This window comes from Saimiri boliviensis, chromosome 10 (assembly GCF_048565385.1).
Source record: "Saimiri boliviensis isolate mSaiBol1 chromosome 10, mSaiBol1.pri, whole genome shotgun sequence".
Classification (NCBI taxonomy): Eukaryota; Metazoa; Chordata; class Mammalia; order Primates; family Cebidae; genus Saimiri; species Saimiri boliviensis.
The window spans coordinates 8,230,154-8,244,985 of NC_133458.1; the positions used below are offsets into that span (position 1 = coordinate 8,230,154).

The 14,832-nt window shown below is 50.3% G+C and overlaps 1 protein-coding gene across 1 annotated transcript; it reads right to left on the minus strand.

Moving 5' to 3' along the window:
* Positions 1-1,321: 1,321 nt before the first annotated feature.
* Positions 1,322-12,617, minus strand: AOC1 (amine oxidase copper containing 1). The gene is made up of 5 exons (XM_010340467.2): positions 12,510-12,617; positions 4,957-6,542; positions 3,971-4,256; positions 2,751-2,883; positions 1,322-2,441 (listed from the first exon to the last, which is right to left on the minus strand). Exons 2-5 carry the CDS (start codon positions 6,536-6,538, stop codon positions 2,175-2,177), a joined length of 2,268 nt encoding a protein of 755 aa, XP_010338769.1. The 5' UTR covers positions 6,539-6,542; positions 12,510-12,617; the 3' UTR covers positions 1,322-2,174.
* Positions 12,618-14,832: the final 2,215 nt, after the last annotated feature.

The window sequence follows — 14,832 nt, forward strand, 5'->3', positions numbered from 1 at the left end:
GACTCACCCTGTTCCTGCCTCCCCATCACTGGGTCCTGGTTCTAGGGCTGGATATGAGTGACTGAGCTCTGAGCAGGGCTGGGAGGGACAGTGTGAGATTCCCCCATCTGTTCACTTGTTGCTTTCTGCTTTCCTCTGTCAATGGTACCCCGTGATGGAAAACTCCACATGCGTTGTGTTAGCTCCTGTGGTTGCTATGCCACAGTACCACAGTACCACAGTATAAACTTAGCGGCCTCAAATAACACCCATTTATTCTTTTGCCATCTTAGGTCTCAGGGCCTTGTGCCTAACGGAGGCTCCAGGGGAAAATCTGTTTCCTTGTCTTTCCCAGTTTCTAGAGGCCACTGACATTCCTGGGCTTGTGGCCCCTTCTGTATCTTCAGAGCTGGCCGTGTGGTCTCTTCTCTCCTTTCTCCCTCTCACAAGGGTCTTGTGATTACTCAAGCCCACCTGGATGATCCAGGATAATTTCCCATCTCAAGATCCTCACCTTAATCATGCCCACAGAATTCCTTTCTTTTGCATGTGAGATAACAGATTCACAGGTCCCAGGAATCAGGATGCAGGCAGCATCGCCTGGGTAGGGGGCGCTTTATTCTGTCTACCCCATTCATCCTGGCCAGCTACTATAGTACCACACATTAGCAATTAGAGTTTCATTTTTCTATCTTTCCCTCCCTCTCTCCCTTCCTCTCTCCCTTCCTCCTTTCCTCCCTTCCTGCCTCTTGTAAAATTTAGATTTCAGTTTTTTTCAAGAGGTAATACATTCTCATGATTCAAAAATAAAAAATAACATCGCACTGGGGCGAGACGCTGTGGCAGCCAGGTTCCTGCAGTTAGTGCTTTCCCGGGCCATGTACTGTGGCCAGGACACTTGGGGCTCCCTCAACTCCAGAGGGAGGGAGGAGACCCTCCCTGCCCTGTCCCTGCAGCATCTGGCCAGGCTGCTCTGCTTTCTCCCTAGCCTCTATCTTTCTACCTGCCCAGCCCGTGGCCCAGCCCTCTCCCTCGTTCCCCCTCTGTCCCCAAAAGCAAGCAAACGAAACAGCAACAAAGCCCCTAACAACTCAATAGAAAGGTTTCCATGGAGAAAGCCTGCTCCTATCCTTGTTCTCACCCACCATGCTTCCCTGTCATTTATGTGTTGGCTACGTCTAGGGCAACTCCTCTCCTTTCTCACACAAAGCTGGCTTGCTGTCTACATCATTCTATGCTTCTTCTCTTTTCTTACTTGCTATGGCCTGAAATTTGGCCCTGTCAGCTCACAGAATGTCCTCATTTGTGTGTTTCTTTTATAATCACCTAGAATTGCACTGTGTGGTTGCGTTACAGTTTATTCAGTTGGGCTTTTCTACACATGAGAAGTTGGTTGCTTCCAGACTTTGCTGTTACAAACAATGCCACAATGAGTCACTTTGTACATGTGTCTTTTCTGTGTTTATAGATGGGTCTTGGGGATAAACCCCATGAAATTGGACCAGTGTGCTAATGGGTAAAGGCACGGTGATCTTGCTAGTTTTCCCGGTAGCGTCTTCTCTATGGTTGTGCCCGCCACTGACATTGGGAAATTCCCTTGCAACCTCCACAAGACAAGGTTGCCGGTCTCAGATTTTGTTTTTGAGACAGGGTCTCACTGTGTCTATGTTGCCCAGGCTGGATTGCAGTGGCATGATCTCGGCTCCTGGGCTCAGAAATCTTTCCACCTAACCTCCTCTGCCCCGGGACTACAGGCATATGCAACCTTGCCTGGCTAATCTTTTGTGTTTTTTTAGGAGAGTTGGGGCTTCACCATGTTGCTCAGGCTGGTCTTGAACTCCGGGGCCCAAGCCATTCTCCCATCCTCCCACCTGAGCCTCCCAAAGTGCTGGGATTACAAGCGTGAGCCACCGTGCCTGGCCAGTCTCAGATTAAAAAAAAAACAACTTGATAGGTACATCTAGGATTTCCTCGAGCTTCCTTTTTGTTAGTAATGGTGACTTTTATGGGCTGCACTAGGCCAGTGTGAACAAAGTGCCTGTCGTGTGTGTGCACGTCTGTGTGTGTGTGTGTCCTACACACACGGCCCCTGTGCATCCTCGCAAGAAGCAGCACGTGGAACGGGGCTCGGAGGGTTTATTGTCCACCCCGTGAGGCTCCTGGGCTTCTTGGGAGGAACTGGGGGCAGGGGCTGGTCACACGGGTCTGTAGGTCCCGTTGTAGCTAAAAGGGGGAGTCATCGAGCAGTCCCTATCCTCAGGGATCCAGCGCTGGACGTAGTTGGGGGCGTTGTCGCGAGGCCACACAATCACAGTGTCTCTGGAAGCCAGGGAGGGGTCCTCGGTGAAGAAGTTGAAGGGCCGGAGCAGGAAGCCCACGGAGTTCCCAGGTGTGGCTGTGTTGGGAATGTCCTCGGAGTGAGGGATGTGCAGGAAGCCCACTGTCACCCAGGCCACCAGGTCCTGCAGGAGACAGGGTGGGCTTCAGTGGGCAGGGCTGAGTACTGACCACGGGAGGCCACTCCGGCCTTTGGTTATTTTCAGTTCTGCCTGGAAACTTGCTGAATTCCTCTCCAGCCCCTTTTTAAAGAGATGGGCAACTCTGCTGTGACCTCTGAACTTGCCATCCACACAGCAAGGCACAGCTGCTGTGACTGGGGACAGATCTGGGCAGAGGGTGGTTGGGACTCCCTGATGGTGATGCGGATGGTCCTGGGCTGACCTGGAAGGAGGCAGGGCCGGCGCTGGGCAGGGCTGGGGACAGGGCAGTACCTGGTTTTCAATGTTCTCATTGTTGTGAAGAAACTCCTCGAAGACCACGGGTGGGTCCCAGGGGTCATTCTGGTTGTAGATGCTGCTGCTGCACAGCTCCGACTCCCGGTACCTGGTCACTGCCAGGGGGTACCTGCCAGGTGGAGGTGAAGCAGCCTGGCTCAGGGCCCTGGGCTGGGCCCCCAGCCCCACTCAGGGAACAGCTTCAGGGTCAAAATAGAGGAAGGTGACTGCCTTCTCCAAGATGAGAGATGATCTCCAGGGAGACAGCAGGACTGGCTGCTGTCAACCAAGGTTCAGGTGATCGGCAGGAGTTCTCCCTGCCCCGACAAGTGCACAGAGACACAGGCCCCGAAGGACAGACGGCCCTTGCACAACACAGGTGTGAACTGCACAGGTCTACTTTTTTTTTTTTTTTTTTTTTTTGAGATGTAGTTGTGCTCTTGTTGCCTAGGCTAGAGTGCAGTGATGTAATCTCAGCTCACTGAGACCTCCATCTCCTGGGTTAGAGCAATTCTCCTGCCTCAGCCTCCCGAGTAGCTGGGCTTACAGGTGCACACCACCACAGCCTCCTAATTTTTGTATTTTTAGTTTCTCTGTGTTGGTCAGGCTAGTCTCGAACACCTGACCTCAGGTGATTCACCCGCCTTGGCCTCCCAAAGTGCTGGGATGACAGGCATGAGCCACCGCGCCCGGCCCGCAGGTCCACTTTCATCTGGAGTTTCCTCTGCCTCTGCCGTGGAGAGACGGCAAGACCAGCCCCTCCTCTTCCTCAGCCCACTCACAGTGGGGGTGATGAAGATGGAGACCTTTAGACATATTTTCTTTCCCTTGGGATTTTCTTAATAACATTTTCTTTTGTGTAGCTTACCTTATTGTAAAAACACAGTATCTGACACATAGAACATATAAAATATATGTTCACTGTATGTTTATGTTACTGGTAAGGCTTCCGGTCAACAGTAGGCTATTAGTAGTTATGTCATGGGGAAGTTATAGTTATGCTTGGATTTTTTACCACATTGGGGGGCTGGCACCCCTAATCCCCACATTGTTCAGGGTCACTTGTACACAAAGATATACATACACATACACAACACACATGTGCGCCCAGATCCAAAACCACATAGACTCAGAACCCATGGGCACAAACACAGACACAGACACACACACTGAGGGGAGCCCCTGCCCCTCCCCCAGGCCCCCTGGGTCTTCCTCACCTTGCCCAGGTGATGGCCCGCTCTTCCTGCCAGCCTGGGGGTAGCACCTGGTCAGCCATGGAATGGATCTGCAGGCGGTAGCTGCGCTGATGGCCCCAGGGGTTCTCTGTGGGGCTGGTAAAGAGCAGGTACCCAGGCAGCGTCCTCTTGAAGCGGAAGGCTGCCTGGCGCTCCCGGGAGTACTGCGTCTGCTCCAGGGTCGGCTGGACCACGCGGTGGCTCGGGCTCCAGGGGTTGGTGATATTTTCTAGCTTCATCTGCAGTGTCTGGAAGCTGTTCTTGGTGCCTGGAGGTATGCAGGGAGAAGGAGAACGAGAACTGAGCTGCCAGAACCAAAACCTCCTCATTCTGCCCCAGGATCTCTATCCTCCACCACAGCCAACAGCCAACTTTCTAGAATAGCCAGGATGCTGGGGGATGCCCTGGGCGGCTGTGGTGATTCCATTACCACCGTGGGAAGTTCCTCTCAAGTGCTCTGCTCATGCCCATTTGCTGTGGCCACAATCCCAGAGAAGGGGCCCCCATCTTTCTCCAGGCACGAGAGGCTCTGCCCAGAGAGGTGACTGGGACTGACGAGCAGGAGCCAACCCTCTGGTCCTGGTGGCACTGTCATTCTACCCATGCCATTCTTTTATGGTGACATCATCCAGGAGGCACCCTGATTATTTCCAGATGACACACGCTCCATCTCAAAGCACTAGACAATGATGTTTCTTACCCTCCTAGGCACTGTCCCCTCCCTTGCCCCACACACAGCCCCAGGGCCAGGCCAGGGTCCACACTGTTGCATCCAGGGAACCCTCAGCACTGTTCACTTTCACTGTTTTTCAGGGACACACAGATTTCTAGCTTTAGGTTTTACAGAAGCAGGCTTGGCAAACGCTCCTGATTTTACACTCCCAGGGAGTTACACTGCCGTCTTCTGGGAGCTTAGTTACTGGTGGGATGCAGATGTTTGAATGGGAGAGCCTCGCTTTGAGTCCTACCTGCCACATCCAGGTCGACGCGGTAGTGCACCAAGTGAGTGTGTATGTTCCCAAGCAGGTGCGTGTGCAGGCGAGTGCCGTGGCGCACCCCCTCCGGGGTGTAGAAGGTGGCGTGGATGTAGCCAGTGGCATGCATCTTGGTCTCCATCACCCCGTTGGGGTAGAAGATGAAGTCCCAAATGTAATCATAATTGTAGACAGTTGACGTTGTCCGCAGCACCAGCACCTGGCCCTTCAGCCCGGCATAGAAGTTGAAGCCACCGTTAAAGTTGGAATCAAAGTGCCGCCGAAGGGGTACCCCTGTGGGCATTTCGAAGAGGCAGAGGGCTCGGGGATAATGGACCGGGCCATCGCCATCACAGTAGTGGAAAGCATCCAGGAAGGTGGCGGTCTCCGGGCAGTCGATGCCAGGGGCTAGCTCGTGAGTGACACTGCCCAGGCCCCAGCTCACATCGAGGTACTTGGTCTGCATGCCTGCAGGTGTGTGTCCACCATACAGCGCCGCGGCCTCCTGCACGCTGACCTCATAGGCAATGCGCTCTCCGCGGAAGTGCACGTTCAGGACCTGCAAGCCCAAGGAGGAGCGCAGCCGGAAGGCGAAGCTCCAGCCCCCGTACAGCACGGCGTTGCCATCCAGCCTGAAGCGAGGGCCGTGGGGCTGGACCAGGCGAGGGCCACTCACACTGATGGGGCTGGGGAAGTCCCCGCGGAGCTTGTGGGAGGAGAAGAGGGGTGGCTCCTCCGTGCTCTCATGCCCCTGGTCCTTGGGCAGTGGGCCCTCCAGGACCACCGCCTCCACCTCTCCAGCTGCATACTTCCGAGCCAGTTCCTCTGGGCTCGCATAGAACGTGCCGTTGTACCACACCTGCTCCACGGCCCAGTGCTGGGGATCTATGCTTCCGTGGTCCACGAGGAGCTCCAGCCCAGTGGGGTGCAGAAAATAGCCTTCTACATTGCGCTGTATGATAATCCAACTGCGGCGCTGGCCGGAAGCCACGCCCCGGGGGGCCACGTCGGTGAAGGCCAGGCATCTGTCCTGGCAGTCTTGGAATGAGAAGCCTGTGGTATCGAGGAAGAACTGATGCAGGGGCTTGGTGGCTTCCTGCAGGGTGTGGTAGAGGAGGGCATACTCTGATGTGGAAACGGGCCTCGATGCCCAGGAGGGCTGGTGCCCAGGCCTGAGAGGCAGTGCTCGCATGTAGCGGGGCCCCGGCAGGGGCCCCACAGCAAACTCGGTGACATTGGGATGCTCCTGGTCACCAAAGAAGATGATGGCACGGGCTTCCCGCACAGGACGCCTTTCACCTTTATCCAGAAACCTCAGCACGTGGTGCTTCCTGGGCAGCAGCATCTCAATGAGAAACACCATGTTCTTGGCCATGGTGGGTGCACTGGAGGACTGCAGTCTCAGCTCCTTCTTGGACCAGAGGAAGCTGTGCACTGCCTTCAGCTCTTGGATGCTCAGGTCTGCAAACACCCCTGCCTTCCTGTGGAGGGTCCCTGGGGAGGGCTCCACCATGGCCATCTGCAGCATCAGGATGGCAGCCACGGTCCAGCCCAGGGCCAGCATCTCTCGTGCCATCACTCTGGAATGCAGTAGAGGAGATGAACTTAGTTGTCTTATGGGCAGAAATGGGCTTCCCTCAGTTAGGGCCGTGGAGTTTGAGGTCCGTCCACCTCAAAGTTTTCCTAGGCACTGAACTTCCTCCCCTTGCCCTGCCCTAAGCTAGAGGCTGTCTGTGGGGAAGCTGGGGCCCCGCGCAGTCCCCAGTGCTGTCGGGCTGTGATCTGTGCTTCCATCCATTTGCTTCTGCCCTCTCCTCACTCCTCTGTAAGTGTCCTCCAGTTCTGCCTTCCTTTCTCGGGGGATGCTCTTAGCCATGGGCGCCGTGGGTCACAAATGCCAGGCTGCACACACCCCCAGGTGCCTCTTGTGCCCTAGAGAAGCAGACACCTACCTGTATTAACAGCAAAACTGCATTTCTGACACAACAAAATACCTTTTAGGTAGACAGATTTTGAAATGCAGTGTAAAAATTCAAAGGTGGGCTCTGGAGTCAGGCTGCCTAAGTCCAGTCCCAGTAACTCACGCCACTAGGACTTGCTGTGTGGCCTCAGGCATGATGCTTAAACTCTCTGGGCCTTCATTTTCTTAGTTATAAAATGAAGATAACAACAATCCTAGGGTTGTGGAGAGAAATCAATGAGACAGTAAATGTAAAGTGTTTGTGACAATGCCTGCCTTATAGGAAATGTATGAGAAATGTCAGCTGCTCTTCTTGTTAAATTACGTACAGCCTATGGACACCAGCACATAAAGTTCCACAGCACATTTAAAGTTCTAGAGTGATTCAGGTGTGACTAGGCTGCAGACTTACGGCTTTGGGGTGAAGTAGAGGTGCCCAGTCCTGCCCAGCCTTCTTTGTGCCCCTTTCACCTCTCTTGACCACCCAATGCTACTAGGAGGGCCCCTCAAGGAGAGGGTCATCTTAGGGAGATGCTTTTCCTTTCTCAGGGAGCGTGTGGTCTGGGCTTCACCTCATAACCCCATCCCCCAGGCAGCCATAAAATCCTGTGCTTGTAGCTTCGAGCCTCCCGCCGGGCTGGGAGAAGCGGTGGCCGTGACCCTGTCTTCCTGTGTACTGTGTGTGGAGCCTCTGGGAGATGCTTGCCCTTGCCTGTTGTGCTGCTGCTGCAGATGCTGGCCGGAGCGGTCTCCCAGCCTCAGTTTCTCCAGACCCTAACTTGTCCTCCTGGATACCACGGGCCCTGCCTGGATGGCTGCCGTCACCGTGAAATTTCCCTACAGAAGCGCTGCCTTCGCTGCCTTGCGCCCCCTTCCTCAAGGCTCTGGGTTGACCTGGGAGCCCCGCTTCAGGATTCCTCCCTACCTCAGCTGCGCTTCTCCCTTCCTGCAAGCGACTTACAAGGTAGACGTCTTGAGTGTGTTGGACTCAGAGATCCTTGTTTTCATAGGTAATTGCCTTTTGCTCCCTAAATCAGAAGCCCTGGGGGTAACCCTGGCGAAAATGCATTCTCTTGTGCAGACAGACAGGTAGCAGAGAGATTAATCCACTCCTGGTCTCAGACCTCTGCCTGGCCCAGCCTTCCCCCAGGGGGCCCAGGCTGCCTGCAAGGCGGGACCGAGGATTTCACCTGGAAACTCAGCAGCCCTGCGAAATGTAACTGAGGTGCAGCAGCTCTACTTGGGGGTGTATCGTGGAGTGACCCACTGAGGAAACCTGACCATCATGAAGGCTTTTCATTTCTTGCTTTTATTTTTGGAAAATGCATTTACACATCACATTTCCGAAGCACAATTGTTGGGAACACAACCCACGGGGTAACTAGAGGCCCTGTTTTCCTTGTGGCTTTTTTCCTCCAGGGAAGCTCAACTGCAAGGTGTCCCTCCCCACCCGACTCTAGGCCGGTGGCACAGCCTTCCCCACCGTTTCAGGTCAGCTGAAACCCTGCACTGCTGAGGAGGGCTCTGGTTTTGGCCCCAACTAACATATTCACTTCTTCATGAGCCCCCTTAGCACTTTGTATTTAATTTGTACATGACGGCCATGTCTTGATTTGTAGATAAATGAAAGGTGTTGGCTGAGCCTGTTCCGTCACCCAAGGGCTTTCTGGCCCTGGAAGCTATGGTCAAGGCTGACCTGAGAGGCCCTTCTCCCAGTTTCCCAGGCCCCCCTCCTCAAGGGCTCTTGTTTTGCTCCATGTTCATGGCCTCTCATGGGGATGCCTCTCTGGTTGGCCTGTCTTGCCCTCTGGTGCTGGCAGAAGACCCTGGAACCCACATGATCTTGGGCTCTTGGAGTCCTTGCTCACCTAAATAGAGCAGGTGAGGGAGGGGCTGCAGACGGAACCCATGCCAATAGGAGGGATATAAGGTGACTGCCTGTGTTCTACTATTAAACATTAGCCAGGCCTCTTTTTTTTCTTTAAATAGGCTTGTTTTTTTCCCCTGAGATAGAGTCTTGCTCTGTAGCCTAGACTGGAGTGCGGTGGCGCAAACTTGGATGACCGCAACTTCCACCTCCCGGGTTCAAGTAATTCTCCTGCCTTAGTCTCCTGAGTAGCTGGGATTACAGGTGTGTGCCACCATGCCTGGCTAATTTTGTGTTTTTAGTAGAGATGGGGTTTCATCATGTTGGTCAGGCTGGTCTTGAACTCCTGACCTCAAGTGATCCAACTGCCTCAGCCTCCCAAAGTGCTGGGATTACAGGCATGAGCCACTGGACCTGGCCCAAAATAGACTTCTTATTAGACTTAAAAAAAATACATAGAGTCAGGATCTCACTAGGTTGCCCAGACTGCTCTTGAACTCCTGGGCTCAAGTGATCCTCCCACCTTGATCTCCCAAAGTACTGGGATTACAGTAGACTTTTTAAAAAAATAAACTTTAAACAAATACACTTTTAACAGACTTCTTAATAGACTTTATAAAGTCTGCTAAAGGTCTTTCAAAATTCTATTAAAGTCTTTTTTTTTTTTTTTTTTTTTTTTTTGAGACAGAGTCTTGCTCTGGAGTGCAATAGTGCAGTCTAGGCTCATTGCAACCTCTACCTCCTGTGTTCAAGTGATTCTCCTGCCTCAGCCTCCTGAGTAGCTGGGACTACAGGTATGTGCCACCACACCTAGTTAATTTTTGTATTTTTAGTAGAGACTGGGTTTTACTGTGTTTGCCAGGATGGTCTCAAACCCCTGACCTCATGATCCACCCATCTTGGCTTCCCAAGGTGCAGGGATTACAGGCATGAGTCACCATGCCCAACCAAAGTCTTTAAATAGACTTAAAAGAGAAGTTTTAGCCACTTTGAACATCATATGGAACCAAAAAAGAGCCTGCATAGCCAAGACAATCCTAAGCAAAATGGACAGAGCTGGTGGTATCACAATTGCCAGACTTCAAGCTAAACTACAAGGCAATAGTAATCAAAACAGCATGGTACTGGTATCAAAACAGAGACATAGACCAATGGAACAGAACAGAGGCCTCCGGAGCAACATCATACATCTACAGCCATCTAATCTTTGACAAACCTGACATAAATAAACAATGGGGGAAAGAATTTCCTGTTTAATAAATGGTGTTGGGAAAATTGGCTAGCATGTGCAGAAAGCAGAAACTGACAACTTACACTAAAATTAACTCCAGATAGATTAAGGACTTAAATATAAGACCTAACACCATAAAAACCCTAGAAGAAAACCTAGGCAAAACCATCCAGGACATAGGCATAGGCAAGGACTTCATGACTAAAACACCAAAAGCAATGGCGACAAAAGCCAAAATAGACAAATGGGACCTAATTAAACTCCAGAGCTTCTGTACAGCAAAATAAACAATCATTAGAGTGAACCGGCAACCAACAGAATGGGAAAAAATTTTGCAATCTACGCATCTGACAAAGGGCTAACATCCAGAATCTACAAAGAACTAAAACAGATACAAATGAAACAAACAAACTCATCCAAAAGTGGGCAAAAGATATGAACAGACACTTTTCAAAAGAAGATATATATGAAGCCAACAAACATGAAACAATGCTCATCATCACTGTCATTAGAGAAATGCAAATCAAAACCACATCGAGATACCATCTCATGCCAGTTAGAATGGCGATCATTAAAAAATATGGAGACAGCTGGGTGTGGTGGCTCACACCTGTAATGCCAGCACTTTGGGAAGCCAAGGCCGGCAGATCATGAGGTCAAGAGATTGAGACCATCCAGGTTCAATCTCTACTTAAAAAAAAAAAAAATTAGCTGGGTATGGTGGTATGTGCCTGTATCCAGCTACTCAGGAGGCTGAGGCAGGAGAATTGCATGAACCTGGGAGGTGGAGGTTACAGTGAGCTGAGATCACACTGCTGTACTCCAGCCTGGTGGCAGAGTGAGACTCTGTCCAAAAAAAAAAAAAAAAAAAAAAAAAAAGACAACAGATGCTAGAGAGGATGTGGAGAAATAGGAACACTTCTACACTGTTGGTGGAAGTATAAATTAGTTCAACTATTGTGGAAGACAGTGTGGAAATTCCTCAGTGATCTAGAAATAGAAATACCATTTGACCCAGCAATCCTGTTAGTGGGTATATACCCAAAGGACTGTAAATCATTGTATTATAAAGATATGTGCACACACATGTTCATTGCAGCACTGTTTACAATAGCAAAGACCTGGACAATGGAAATGTGGCACATATATACCATGGAATACTATGAAGCCATAAAAAACGATGAGTTATTGTCCTTTGTAGGGACGTGCATGAACCTGGAAACCATCATTCGCAGCAAACTGACACAAGAACAGAAAATCAAACACTCCATATTCTCACTCATAGGCAGGTGTTGAACAATGAGAACACATGGGCACAGGGAGGGGGGCATCACACACCGGGTCTGTTGGGGGCAGGAAGGGAAGGGATATCGGGAGGGAGGGTGGAGAGGGATAATGTGGGGAAAAATGCCAGGTATAGGTAATTGGGGGGGTGGGGGCAGCAAACCACCTTGCCATGAATGGACCTATGCAACAATCTTGCATGATCTGCATATGTACCCCAGCATCTAAAGTACAATAAAAAAAAAAAGAGGAGTTTTAGGTTCATAGCAAAATTGAGTGAAAGGTACTGAGAGTTTCTGTATACTCACAGCCCCTACTCATGCCGCCTCCCCACTATCAATATCCACACCAGAGATGTTTGTTACACTGTAACAAATGTTATCAGATGTCATATTTGTTACAGCTGATGACCTTGCAGGTCACTCTCACCCAGAGTCCACAGTTTACTTCAGGGCTTACTCCTGGTGCTGCACATTCTATGGGTTGGACAAACATACGATGACATGGATTCACCATTAGCGTGTCACACAGAGTAGTTCCACTGCCCCAGAAACCTTCTGTGCTCCACCTCTTCATCCCGCTCTCCTTCCTAACCCCTGGCCATCACTGCTCTTTTTTTTTTTTGTCTGCATCGCTTTGCCTTTCCCAGAATATCCTGTCTTTGGAATCTTAACAGTCTGCAGCCTTTCAGGTTGGCTTCTTTCCTTGGCAGTGTGCATTTAGGATACCTCCATGTCCTTTCATGGCTGGGGCTCCTTTTTCACAACATCTTATCCCCATGCTTTTTTTTTTTTTTTTTTTTGCTGTGCTGGGAAGGAGAGAGATGTGGAAGAAACTTTCAGTTTCCCCAGGACAAACCTCTGTCCCCATGTGCAGTGGTGGTGGGGGGAGGTGGATGACGGCAATGTTGCCGTAAAGGAAGAGGGAGACGTGGTGGCTGGTGAGACCTCCAGGCAGGAGCAAGAAGCAAGCCGTCTCCCCACTCACCCTCCTCTCTGAGCCTTCCCCGCTCTACCCTGGCCAGCTGTTGCCTGCCACCAAGCGCTCTGACACCTTCTGTGATGTGCTGGGCTGCCCTCACTTCCTGGCTCTCCTCCCTCTGCATCCTGTTTCTCCCACCCCTCCTCCCATGCCCTCCTTCCATTCGTTTTCTTCCTACCCGTTCAGCCCCTTCTCATCTCTCCCAAATACCCATCAGAACGCACCTGTGTGCTGTGCTCCCAGTTTGCTCTGCTTCCAGCTTTTGCCCTTACACTGATCTCTGACTCATTCTTGAAGTTGAACAGACCCCGCCCTGCAGGGAGGGACAAACTCTGGGTACGAGGACGCTGGCTGCTCAACACACGTTTCCTGGGTCTGTTTCCTGACAAGCCGCCTTCTACAAGGATTTGCTTTGGTTTCTCTGTGACGAGCTGTACAATGCCATAATCTGTTTATGTCGGTGGCACATTTGAGAGGCAGAGATAAGAACAAGGGGCCATTTCCTAGCTGGTAGTCTTAACTGAAGCTGACAGATAGACCAGGGGAGGGACTGATAGAGGCTGGCACCCACAGCAAAGCAGAGAATTCGACCACACGTAGAATAGGACACCAGAGGCAGAACCATTTGGGAGAAGCAGCCACTCAAGATGAGCTGTGAACCTTGGCGGCTTTTTAACTATCGTTGGGACCCCCATCAGATTCAGAAAGGAGGAAGGACTTGGCTGAGACAAAGCTGGCCAGGGTAGCTAGGGCTATGCACAGAGCAGAGAGGGGAGAGGACACTGGGGCAGGTAGTATCCATGCAGCGGTGGGGACAGTGCTAACATGGCCTTGTCAGGTTGAGAATGGTGAACATGGCAGAGTGGTGACTGGCTGAGCTCCTGGTTGGAAGGGAAGGAGTAGAGTCAGGAAGAGTGCATGGCTCAGGACCACCAAGAGGTCGTCATTGCCCATGACCAAGGTTTGGTTGCTCAGGGACCATGCACCGCTTTGTGGTTCTAGGGATTTTGTGTTTCTCATTATCATCCTTCCTGCTGCCTGCATTGCAAGTCGTTTCAGTGTGCACCGGCCACTAGACGAAGGAAGGTGAAAACACTCAGTCAACTTGATGCTTGCTTGCAATTCCAGAAGGTCTTTGGTGTCTCTGAGGAAGGGGATTCACCTTAAATGTTAAAATGATGATTGATACGAAGACAATGAAAGCTAACATCTTTCACCCTCAGTGTTCAAGAGGACTGTGAGAGATGCATTCTCAGTTATGGGCTCACCAACTCCATGGAGAATTGGGGAGATTTGGATCAGAAGAGAGTTCCAGGAACAACCTGATTTTGAGGACTACAATCTGTTTCTGTTCCACAAAGGAAACCACAACAAAGTTGATGGACTGAGGACCGATTGAGAAAAGAGACTTGAAAAGATTAAAAGGGAGTAGGACCACATGAAAATGATGGAGTTGGACCCTTCCCCACATGGAAACGGACTCAAAAGGCGCCAAAGATGTACATGTAAGAGCTAAAACTGTAAAACTCTTCAAGAAAACATAGCAGTCAATCTTCTTGACTTTACACCTAATTCTTTGATGTGACCTCAAAGCACAAATAACCAAAGAAAAAAATAGGTAATTGGATATCATCAGTATTAAAAGACTTTTAAGCTTCAAAGAACATCCACAAGAAAGTGAAAAGACAAACCATAGAATGGGAGGAAATATTCACAAAGTATATATCTGGTAATAAAATTGTATCTAGCATATAAAAAGAACTCTTCCAATTCCATAATAAAAGACAATCCAATTAAAAACGAGCAAAAGATCTGAATAGATGTTCCCTCCAGGAAGACATGGCCAATATGCACATGGAAAGGTGTTTAGCATCACTAGTCATCAGGGAGATGCAAATCAAAACCACCATGAGATATCACTTCACACCCACTAGGATGGCTAGAATTCAAAAGCGAGATAAAAACAGGTAAGGGAGGAGGCAGAGAAACTGGAAGCCTCACTGGCAGCTGACAGTGAAATGATGCAGCCACTTTGGAAAACTGTCTGGCTGTTCCTCAAATGACTTAACATTGTTATCATATAACCCAGCAATCCCACTCTTGGGTATATACTCAAGAGAAAGGAAAACATATGTCCACGTGGAAACCTGTACCAGAGTGTTTACTGCAGCATTATTCACGATAGCCAAAAGGTGGAGACAACTCAGATCTCTCTCCATTGATAAATGAGTCAACCAAATGTGGTCTATCCTTTCAATGGAACATTATTCAGTCACGAAAAGGAATGAATCACTGCTACATGATACAACGTGGATGAACCTTAAAACCACTATGGCAGATGAAAGAAGCCAGTCACAAAAGACCACATATTATTCCATTTATATGAAACGTGTAGGATAGGTAAATCTCTCGAGTAGATGAGAAGCACATTAGTGGTTGCTTAGGGCTGAGGTGTGATGGAGGAACAGGGTGAGAGCTAATGTGTATGGAGTTTCTTTTTGAAGTTTCTAAAAAGTTCCAAAATTGAAGGTGATGGTTGCATGTACC

Excerpts from the sequence above, each read along its gene's own strand:
- AOC1 (XM_010340467.2), bottom strand. The coding sequence starts at position 6,538 with ATGGCACGAGAGATGCTGGCCCTGGGCTGGACCGTGGCTGCCATCCTG. Across the intron at positions 4,257-4,956 it reads CGTCGACCTGGATGTGGCAG|GCACCAAGAACAGCTTCCAG; the intron begins GTAGGACTCAAA and ends GCATACCTCCAG. Across the intron at positions 2,442-2,750 it reads ATGAGAACATTGAAAACCAG|GACCTGGTGGCCTGGGTGAC; the intron begins GTACTGCCCTGT and ends TGTCTCCTGCAG.